This window comes from Protopterus annectens, chromosome 4.part0, assembly GCF_019279795.1.
Source record: "Protopterus annectens isolate FY-2018-M chromosome 4.part0, PAN1.0, whole genome shotgun sequence".
Taxonomy (NCBI): domain Eukaryota; kingdom Metazoa; phylum Chordata; order Ceratodontiformes; family Protopteridae; genus Protopterus; species Protopterus annectens.
The window spans coordinates 1,110,186,664-1,110,198,160 of NC_056733.1; the positions used below are offsets into that span (position 1 = coordinate 1,110,186,664).

The following is an 11,497-nucleotide window of genomic DNA, read 5'->3' on the forward strand; positions in this document are numbered from 1 at the left end:
TATAAATTGGTCAAGACCTGTTGTATAGTTACTTCATTAAATTTCTCCCAGGCAAAGGGAACAAGTGGAAAAATTGTATAGACAGCGATTATTAATAATTTCCAGTGGCATCCTAGGGGGTTCAGTGGGTTGGTGTGTGTGTTTTGGGGGGAGACTAGTGCTGTTTCACATTTAAATATTGTACATGTGCAGTTTCTGAAATGTATTTAATCTCGGTATGTTTCATTGACTTGCTATTTACCATGATCATGTTTGGTGTCTTTGAGCTTCAATAGTTAGTCATTCTTTGATGCCTTCTTTATTCAGTCCAGGATCACCGAGGAGCTGAAGCTTGTCCTGGCACTTTGGGTGCAGGCAGAGAAACTGATCCTGGATAGGACAGCAGTTTTGCAGAAGTATTCAACAGTTAAAAACATTTTTCTCTCTTTGCTTTCCTTATCACTATGAGGTTCTCTGTGGATTTAATTTGGAGTACTTAGCATTGTTTCAGAAACCTGTGTAAATGACCATTAACTGCAGTCTGTGCAACCCTTTACAAAATCAAGTGTGCTTAAGCAAGTTCTGAACACTAAAATAAAATGTACAGCAATGATGACACATTGTATTGTTTTACAACAAAAACCATGCAGATGGACTGTGATTATTAAGGACCAGATGTGTAACTTTTTAACTATTAGAAATTTATCCCCCACGAAGATGGGTCTGAACAAGGTCCATTTGGATCTGTGGCCTACTCTGGTAAAGTTATTCAGATAAATAAGTAGCATTTTTCTGCATGTTTTAAGATTATTGGCCAACATGCCTGAAGTTATACATTGCTGTGTTTAGAAACTTGTAGTAGACCTTTTTGGATGACCTTACTGTTTAAGATTTTTATTTCTTTCAGCCACACGTGATCATACATTGTGCAGCAGAAAGACGGCCTGATGTTGTAGAAAATGAGTTTGAGGCTGCAACACAGCTTAACGTAGCTGCATCGGGGAATCTGGCAAAGGAGGCTGGTAAAAAAAAATGCTAACATCTGCTCAAGAGTCTTGATGTGTAAAGTTAGTAGGGTGCCTTATGTTAACGTTTCCTGAATGTCCTGGATTTTTTTAAAGTTAGTAGGGTGCCTTATGTTATCGTTTCCTGAATGTCCTGGATTTTTTTAAAGTTAGTAGGGTGCCTTATGTTATCGTTTCCTGAATGTCCTGGATTTTTAAAGTTAGTAGGGTGCCTTATGTTATCGTTTCCTGAATGTCCTGGATTTTTAAAGTTAGTAGGGTGCCTTATGTTAACGTTTCCTGAATGTCCTGGATTTTTTTAAAGTTAGTAGGGTGCCTTATGTTATCGTTTCCTGAATGTCCTGGATTTTTTTAAAGTTAGTAGGGTGCCTTATGTTATCGTTTCCTGAATGTCCTGGATTTTTTTAAAGTTAGTAGGGTGCCTTATGTTATCGTTTCCTGAATGTCCTGGATTTTTTAAAGTTAGTAGGGTGCCTTATGTTATCGTTTCCTGAATGTCCTGGATTTTTTTAAAGTTAGTAGGGTGCCTTATGTTATCTTTTCCTGAATGTCCTGGATTTTTTTAAAGTTAGTAGGGTGCCTTATGTTATAGTTTCCTGAATGTCCTGGATTTTTTTAAAGTTAGTAGGGTGGCTTATGTTATCGTTTCCTGAATGTCCTGGATTTTTTTAAAGTTAGTAGGGTGCCTTATGTTATCTTTTCCTGAATGTCCTGGATTTTTTTAAAGTTAGTAGGGTGCCTTATGTTATCGTTTCCTGAATGTCCTGGATTTTTTTAAAGTTAGTAGGGTGCCTTATGTTATCTTTTCCTGAATGTCCTGGATTTTTTTAAAGTTAGTAGGATGGCTTATGTTATCGTTTCCTGAATGTCCTGGATTTTTTTAAAGTTAGTAGGGTGCCTTATGTTAACGTTTCCTGAATGTCCAGGATTTTTTTAAAGTTAGTAGTGTGCCTTATGTTAACGTTTCCTGAATGTCCTGGATTTTTTTAAAGTTAGTAGGGTGGCTTATGTTATTGTTTCCTGAATGTCCTGGATTTTTTTAAAGTTAGTAGGGTGCCTTATGTTAACGTTTCCTGAATATCCTGGATTTTTTTAAATATTAAATATTTTTGATGCGTTTTGTTAACGTTGATGTCTTGAAAATAGGATTTTGACTGCAAAGAACAGTCTGCCACAGTCTATACAGCAGGCATAATTTGGACTCGATCCTTTTGAGAGACAGTTTTGTTTCATTTACTAGTGTAGTACCTGGGATTGTTGTCCGTCTTAAAAGAATATTTAGTCATGTAGTGATTGTCAAACTTTTAGGTGTTTGCTGAGACACTGGGGAAGTTGTATTTTAAGAGAAAGAGGTCTGTGTAAGGACTGTTTCACCATATGTTTTAAAAATAGGTCCTTGTTTGGTGAGCTGAATGGTGAACTGACTGGAGGACAAATTCCATAGTTTGTATGGTGGATGTCTTGTATAAAGATATGGGGTGGTCAGCAGCATTCCCCAGAGTCTGTGCTGGGACACCTTTTTCATTGTTAGCTTCTCTGATCTTCAAGCTGAGGGACAGGACTTATGGCTAGCTAGATTATGACTGTAAGCTGGGTGTTAAGACCCCAGTGTCACCTCTGCCTTTCTGGGCTCAAAAGAAATGTGAAAAAGTGCAGTAAAGACAGTACTCCACTATTGGATGGGGGTGTAGACTGGGAACTGTAATCATGTGGCAGCTGTAGTAGGAAAAAGAATTCTTAACACAACTGATAGCCATGAGTATTTAATCCAGACCTAAATATGCCATTTTTATGTTACATTCAGCACTGATTAGACCAGCTGTAGTGTGTTGTGCTCCCTTTGGGGTGTGTTTCACAGAATATGTAAAAAGACTGGAGAGTTTCTGAGATTCACAGGTAAGATTTCAGGCTTGATGACCTTGAGTTATCAGGAGACACTGCAGAACTTCTCCCACCCCTTTTGTTAAGTGTGTTAGATTGTTGAGGGGCAGTGTGTGCCTGGTTACTTCCATATGAGCACCTGTTGTCATTGACTACTACTACCTCTGCAGCTCTAGTAACTTTCCAAGCACTAGAACCAAGGACCTAAATCTTTACTAGGAGATGAATCTCTCTGTATCCCCCCCCCCCACACCTCTGCAGTGTGTTCTCTTACACAGTTCCTCTCCACCTCTGCAATAAGCTGCCCTTGCATGTTTTGCAGTGACGTACATAGTCTTCCTTCAGTTGTAACTTTGATGTTTCAGTAGGTGCCGTCAAATTTGCCCCAGGACTAACTGACGTACCTCTCCTTGAGAAATGGGGTAGAGTGTGAAGGTGGCTATTGGCAAGGCATTGTTGGTTGCCAGACTATATTGCCTTGAGTCTTCTGTGAATTTCAGGACTTGGGAATCTGATTAGCAAATGTGAATGAGGATTAAAAAAACACTCTTGCTGTCCCTCTGGTAGCCAAGACTAGAGTTGAACTTAAGTTTCTGGCAGTCAGGCAGATTTTCTGCAACAGAGCTGGCTTTTTAGATTGTAGTTTGATGTGCTGTGAGATTTGGTTTCAGGAGTGATGAGTACATTGTGGGGGACATTCACACAACAGACTTGTTTTGGGGACAGTTTACAAAAATATTTAGACAAGTTTGCATAGAAGAGACTTCCAGAGGGAGTTCTTGTAGAGTATGGTGGAGTAAGGAGTGTGAATGATAAGATTCAGGTAGAAGTGAGAATGGTACTTAATAGTGGTTGCCAAGCAGCTATTCCCAGACAGGTACTTGGGAGTCATGCTTGCGTACTGCTGCATGCCCATGAGGTTGGATTGAAGGAGGAGTCTTGTTACTAACTAGAAACCATAGGTTCATAGTTTGGTACTAGGTTATCGGCCCTAGGGCCTATACAAACCTAGCCATAACAATTCCCTGGCTATTTCTTCCCACAATATTTACTACCCTGAACCCCTGAAAAGCAGGGCGACTGACAACAGCATCTAGCTGCTTTTGTGTGTAATGCTGTAGTAATCTGTTATGATGCTCCAGGATAATTCCCAAGTAAATATTGCCCATCACACATGAATGGGTGCCTGGACAATAAAGAATTTTGATCAAGGGCATATTTTTTTATATTGTCTAAACATAGCATCTTCACTGCTGTGAAATGATGGGTTGTTTTGTAGTGATGCGTATGCTAGCGATATGTTCAATGAAGGTTCTCCTAAGGAGAGGCCACAGGAGCCCCTTTGGGTGAGGAAATTGATTAATTCAACAGTTGTTGTGGGAAGTAGAGAAAATGATAGAGAACTTTTATTTGGCAGCTTGACTTGGAGTGAGGATACTGTGGAATAGAGTGAAGTGTTGTAGCAATCTATAGTAAGATAGCAGTCATTCCTGAGGGCAAAGTGTTGTAGCAATCTGTAGTATGATAGCAGTCATTCCTGAGGGCAAAGTGTTGTAGCAATCTGTAGTATGATAGCAGTCATTCCTGAGGAAAAATGTTGTAGCAATCTGTAGTATGATAGCAGTCATTCCTGAGGGCAAAGTGTTGTAGCAATCTGTAGTATGATAGCAGTCATTCCTGAGAGCAAAGTGTTGTAGCAATCTGTAGTATGATAGCAGTCATTCCTGAGGGCAAAGTGTTGTAGCAGTCTGTAGTATGATAGCAGTCATTCCTGAGGGCAAAGTGTTGTAGCAGTCTGTAGTATGATAGCAATCTGTAGTATGATAGCAGTCATTCCTGAGGGCAAAGTGTTGTAGCAATCTGTAGTATATCAGTCATTCCTGAGAACAAAGCTGGGATCCTTCTGCAGGATTTAAAGTATTCAGGCAGATGTCTGCATTCATTAATATACTTAACAAACTTAGATTTTAAATCCTCAAGATGTTCTTCGTGTTTCGCTGTTGCAGTCATTACATTTGGGTTATCTGCTTGCAGTAGCCCTCAGTCAGCCTGATTAACAAAGTCTTGGGTCCTACGTCAGTTGCTGTCCCTTCTTTTATGACGTCAGGTCGTCTGGGGTATAAAACATGCAGCCGATGCCATTACATCAGTCTTTCTTGCCGTGCAGTGCCCGAAGCAGAAGCAGTTTGCAAGTGCTGGTCGGCCTACTCCTGAAGTTTTCGTTTTCGAGTTTTTCAGAACCGAAGTCTTCAACTAAAGCTAAGTACCCCATTGGGGAAACTTTTTCTTGCGCCTTTCCGATCTCAGTAAAAGTTAATAATTGCATTACTTGTGGAAAGCACATACCTCACAAAGATTTTCATTCATACTGTATTCCTTGCGTAGGCCCTGACCAAGACATGCCTTGCTGTCAATTTTGTGCTTTATTTAATCAGCGCACTATCAGTCGTCTGTATATTTTTGCCTCTAAATATTTCGGTTCTCTGTTTAATTATCCAGAAATGTCTGTTAGCCATCCGAAAACGCAAAGGTAAAGACAGAGACAGGCCGCCGAGGTCCAAAGCTGCCAACAACGCTTCTCCTAAGCCAGTTCGCCAGTACTCAGTGAGGCGCTTTCGCAGCCCCTGATACCCGCTACTTTTGACTCGCAGGCCTCTACTGCGACCCATTCAGAGTCTGGTATGCCGTGAGATGCTTCAGCTATGGAACCTGCGGATGTCTCTACCTTGGATGTATCCAGAGCCGCTATGCAGGCACCGGCTTCCGACGCTTTCTTCTTCATTTAGGCCAAAATCTCGAACCATGCCTAAGAAACCAACGCCCAGACCGCATGCTCAGGCCTCTATGCCTAAAAAACAAATAATAATAGCTGAAGATCTTATAACTCTAATCAGGGGAAGCCAACCTCCCCCTTCTAAGAGACCTAGGACTGAAGTTGTTTATGAATCTTCTGACTAGGATTTTGATTTTTCTGATTCTTCTGATGATCTGGATTTGCCCTTATCTACTTATGAGGATTCTGATGCAGAGGACTCTGTTCCCTATGCTTCCCCTCCAGAGGATTTTTCTTTTGGTGAGACCTTACATACTCTAAGGGAGCATTTCCACTGGGAAAGCCAGGATTTTACTGATTCTAAAAAAAGAGGCTTAGGGATTTCTTACTCCTACCTCAGCATAGGCCTTTAGCTATACCTCCTGTACTAAACGTTGCTGATGATGCCTTTTAAGAATCTAGTATGGCCCCTGATTCTTTGGTTCCTGCTCCCAGAAAACTTGCTGATATTACAGGGTTCCTGATTCACACAAGTTCCTTTTTAAAAAATCCTGTTGCGGATCCAGAGACTATTTCACAGGGACCCAAGGGCATTAAGTTTTCTACTGCTAAAAATCCTATCCCCTCTGATAAGAGACTCCAGGGTGCTGGATAGATGGAGTAAGAAGGTTTACACTTCTGCATCCTTGTCCATTAGGGCTTTAAACTACCAGTTTCATATGTTAAAGTATCAACAACATGTTATTGGGATGCTTAAACAGAAAATTATGTTGATTCCGAACTGAGCTGAAAATAAAGAATTACAGGATTTAATGCATTGTGCTGAACAGATTGGAAAACATACTTTGCAATGTGGATTTGATTCATTAGAGGCCTCTTGCAGGGCTGCTGCTACTGGGTCTGTGCTCAGAAGGCATGCTTGGCTTAAGGAGCAGTCTTTGCCTGATCATGTTAAAGCTAAATTGTTGGATGCTCCCTTAAATCAGGACCGCCTGTTTAGCAACAAGACTGAGGAAGTTCTTAAAAAGATGGGAGATGAAGCTAAATTTATGCAAACTGTTAAAGATTTCTTACAAGTTCAGCCTCCTAGATTTAGTAGGCACTGGCCCTCTAAAAATTGGTCCTTTCCAGCCCCTTCCAGGTCTTCTCAAGCCAATCCCAGACACAGCAGAAACTCCAGGTTTCAGTCCCAAGGGACACACAAGACTAAGCAGTGGGGGATTTCCGCACCCAAATCTGGGAATAAGACTCCCCCTTATGGTAAACTGTTTCAATGACTTCCTTTTAAAATTTCCAAGCACTTATCAACTGACTGCCCCTTTGGGGGGAAAAATTGCTCTTCATGCAAAGAATTGGCACTCATTACCCAGGACAAATGGGTTTTAAATATAGTGTCCCAGGGATACAGATTTCTCTTCCACACGTTGCCAACACCAAGCGGGTGGCCGGACCTACCCCCAAATCAGTGGTCAGAGGCCCCAAAAAAAGTACTTTCTCTCTTAAGCATGGGGGTTATTCATCTGGTACCAGAAGAGGAAAAGGGACAAGGTTTCTACTAGAGACTTTTCCTAGTACCCACAAAAGACAATTCATGGCATCCTATCCTGGACCTGTCTACTCTAAACACCTTTTTGGAGATTCCAAAGTTCAAGATGCTGACTCTTCACCAATTACTTCTATGCTAGGCAAAGATGCCTGGATGGCAACACTAGATTTAAAAGAAGCATACCTGCACATCCCAATCAGGGAATCTTACAGAAGATACCTACGCTTCAAAGCAGGCTACACGCACTATTAGTTCTCTGCACTGCCCTTTGGCTTATCTACTGCGCCCAGGGTATTCACAAAGTGCCTAGCTCCAGTTATTGCAGTTTGCAGGAAAATAAATATTCAAATATACCCATACCTGGACGATTGTCCTGGCTTTGTGCCTGAATTAGACATACTTTTGAATCATCTGGCCTTTGTACAAAGGGTTCTTACTTGTCTGGGGTACACCATAAATGAAAAGAAATTGCGCCTGGTAGGTACCCTGTCAACAAATTATATTCCTGGAAGCAAGCTTAAATACAACTTCCTAGATGGCTCACCTCATGCCAGAGAAACAAATTAATTTGACAAACTACTTCAAACAAGTGGCCACAAAAACCCTGCTATCTGCAAGACAAATACTGCAGGCCTTGGGGTTCATGGCCTCCTGCATTCTTCTAATACCATATGCAAGACTGCATACGAGGAAACTGCAGTGATATTTAAAAAGCCTATGGTGTCAACATTCTCAGGATCCTATCATACCTTGCCTACGCCTAGAGTTCCTTTGGGTGGCAGAGGCCTGCTACCAGAACAAGGGACTACCTTTCACACCACCCCCTGCCGCCCAAACCCTAACAGACGTAACAGACTATGCATGGGGGCTCACCTGGCAAGGACGTGCATTCAGGGCAAATGGAACCCAAGTCAAATGCACCTGCATATCCATCAAAAAGAAATGTTAGCTGTACAGAATGCTGCGACAGCCTTCAAGGACCACATTCTTCCAGGACAACTAATGGTAAAGGCTGACAACACCACTGTTATGTGGTACATAAACAAGCAGGGGGGTACACACTCTTACTCCCCTCTGCAGACTAGCCATGGCATTGTGGAACACAGCCTTGAGCTACCAAGTGCACCTACATGCTCAATTCCTGCCAGGAAAATTAAATACGCTGGCAGATGAACTAAGCAGAAACCTTATGGACCCACAGGAGTGGAAACTGGAACCAAGGACTTTCAACATGTTGACAAGCAAATGGGGGAGCCCAGATATAGACCTGTTTACCTCTCCCCAGAACTATCAATTGGACAAATTTTGCACAAAGACTCTGCACAAACAAGCCTGGAAAGTGGATACTGTGTCCTTCAGCTAGAAAAACTGTCAGACTATGCCTTCCCCCCTCTGCCTCTGCTCTTTAAAGTACTACTAAAAATCAAGCAGGACAAACCTAGGGATGATTTTGATTTCTCCAGACTGGCCGTGCCAACACTGGTACCCCCTCCGGCGCAGTGTGCCACGGTTATCTCCATGGCACGTGCCTCAGACTCCTTCCCCATTGTCTCAGCAGGAGAACCAGATTCTGCACTCTCAGCTTCTAACACTGAACCTTGCAGCCTGGCTAATTACTTAATCTCTCCCTTACCATCCCTCAGCAGACCTGTGATTGATATCATTTTAGAGGCAAGGAGGCCTAGTACTAGAAAGTCTTATGCTGAAAAATGGAAAAGATTCTGTGCTTGGAACCAGTCTCAAGCTATGAACACAGCAGCGCCCAATTTACCTCAAATTTTACAATACTTAACTGAGATGCTTTACAAGGGCCTGTCTTTTTTTCCTCCATTAAAATCCACGCCTCAGCCATTTCAGCTCATTATAACACACTCTTCCCTCTTCTCTCATCCACTGCTCAAGCAGATCCTCAGAGGGGCCAAAATTTTGAGACCACCAAGGAGAGCTCCAACCCCAGCCTGGGACCTTAACTTTGTCTTGGAGAAACTCACTCTACCTCCTTTCGAGCCAGCTGCTACTGCAGACAATATTTTTTTCTTGGAAAACAGCTTTCCTTTTAACAATCACTTCAGCTAGAAGGGCATCTGAATTACAGGCCCTTATGGCAGTGGAGCCTTTCATCATCTTTCATGCGGACAGGGTGTCCCTCAGAACCAGTCCATCCTTCATGCCCAAGGTGGTATCCAGTGTGGCTCTTAATCAGTCCATTCATTTGCCAACCTTCTTTCCCAATCCGCAGAATAAAGGGGAACGGATACTGTATTCCTTAGATGTGCAGAGAACTTAGATTCTACTTGGACAGGACTATATCTCAAAGGAAATCTGAACAACTGCTGGTGGCATTTGCTGCAGGGGCAGAGGGGAAGGCTATTTCAAAGTAAACCATTTCTAAATGGATAAGCCATTGCATTCATTTTTGCTATAAGCACCATGGAAAACCTGTCCCCCAGGAGGATCAGACCTCACTCCACCAGAGCTGCATCTACCTCTACAGCCTTTCTCAGAGGTGTCCCCTACCAGGGACATCCTAGAAGCTGCTATCTGGAGTTCTGTATATAGTTTCACCAAGCATTATCATTTGCCAATTTTTTCTAAATCCAGAGCTGGCTTTGCCACTGCAGTCTTGCAGGGCCCTCTAGCTGGCCCTAATGCTATCTAAATTTCACCTCCCAACCATAGCGTTGGGTATCTACCCAAATGTAATGACTGCAACAGTGAAACACAAAGAACGTTGTACAGTTGTGTACACTTAGCATAAATGTAGATGTTTGAGTGTATTCACTGTTGCAGTCCTGGTTACCCTTCCTCCAGCCCCCTAACTTTTTTTGCTATACCTCTACTTTCCTTTACTATGCTTAAAAGCCTTTTTGGTGTATTTGCTTTTTTCTTGGAGGTATATTTTTGTACTTTTTAATTTAATTGATTCTCATTAGGGGGGCACCTGACATCTGGGGCAATTAAAACTGATGTGATGGTGTTGGCTGCATGTTTTATACCCCTGACGACATGGGAGAAGGGACAGCAACCGACGCAGGACCCAAACTTTGTTAATCAGGCCGACTGAGGGCTACCTAAAAGCAGATAACCCAAATGCAATGACTGCAACAGTGAATACACTTGAACATCTACGTTTATGATAAGTGTATACAAATGTACTTTTGCCTCCCCCCAGAACTATCAATTGGATACATTTTGCACAAGGACTCCCCACAAACAAGCTTGGAATGTGGGTGCTGTTGTCCTTCATCTGGAAAAAACCTATCAGTTTATGCCTTTCCTCCTCTGCCTCTGCTCTCCAAAGTACTACTAAAGATTAAACGGGACAAACCAAGGAGGATTTTGATTGCACCAGGCTGGCCACGCCAACACTGGTACCCCGTCTTGCGCAGCGTTCACTGTTTGCTCCATGGCACCTGCCTCAGACTCCTTCTCTGTTGTCGAACTAGATTCTGCACCCTCAGCTTCAAACACTGAACATAGCAACCTGGCTAATTACCTAATCTCTCCTTTACCATCCCTCAGTAAACCCGTGATGGATATCATTTTAGAGGCAAGGAGGCCTAGTAGTAGAAAATCTTATGCTAAAAAATGGAAAAGATTCTGTGCCTGGAACCAATCTCAAGGGATGAGCATAGCAGCGCCCACTTTACATCAGATTTTACAATACTTAACTGAGATGCTTCACAAGGGCCTGTCTTTTTCTTCCATCAAAATACACGCCTGAGCCATTTCAGCTCATTATAACACAGAACCTCCCCTCTTCTCTCATCCACTATTCAAGCAGTTCCTCAGAGGGGCCAAAAAGACCACCCAGGAGAGCTCCAACTCCAGCCTGGGACCTTAACTTTGTCTTGGAGAAACTCACTCTTCCTCCTTTCGAGCCAGCTGCTACTGCAGTTTTAAAATTTCTTTCTAGGAAAACAGCTTTCCTTTTAGCAATCACTTCAGCTAGAAGGGTATCTGAATTACAGGCCCTTATGGCAGTGGAGCCTTTTATCATATTTCATGCGGACAAGGTGTCCCTGAGAACCAATCCCTCCTTCATGCCAAAGGGTGGTGTCCAGTGTGGCCCTTAATCAGTCTGTTCATTTGCCAACATTTTTTCCTAATTCACAGAACAAAGGGGAACGGATACTGCACTCCTTAGATGTGCACAGACAACTTAGATTCTACTTGGATAGGACTAAACCTCAAAGGAAATCTGAACAACTGCTGGTGGCATTTGCTGCAGGGACAAAGGGGAAGGCTATTTCAAAGCAAACCATTTCTAAGTGGATAGGCCATTGCATCCAT

At 42.5% G+C, this 11,497-nt stretch overlaps 1 protein-coding gene across 2 annotated transcripts in view; it reads left to right on the forward strand.

Annotated features, from left to right (window-relative positions):
* Positions 1–11,497, forward strand: part of MAT2B (methionine adenosyltransferase 2B) — a 459,887-nt gene that overhangs the window by 190,408 nt on the left and 257,982 nt on the right. For both annotated transcript variants that reach the window (XM_044069088.1, XM_044069089.1), the window contains exon 3: positions 887–1,001. In XM_044069088.1, coding sequence (XP_043925023.1) covers positions 887–1,001 — 115 coding nt within the window. The remainder of the gene's footprint in view (positions 1–886; positions 1,002–11,497) is intronic.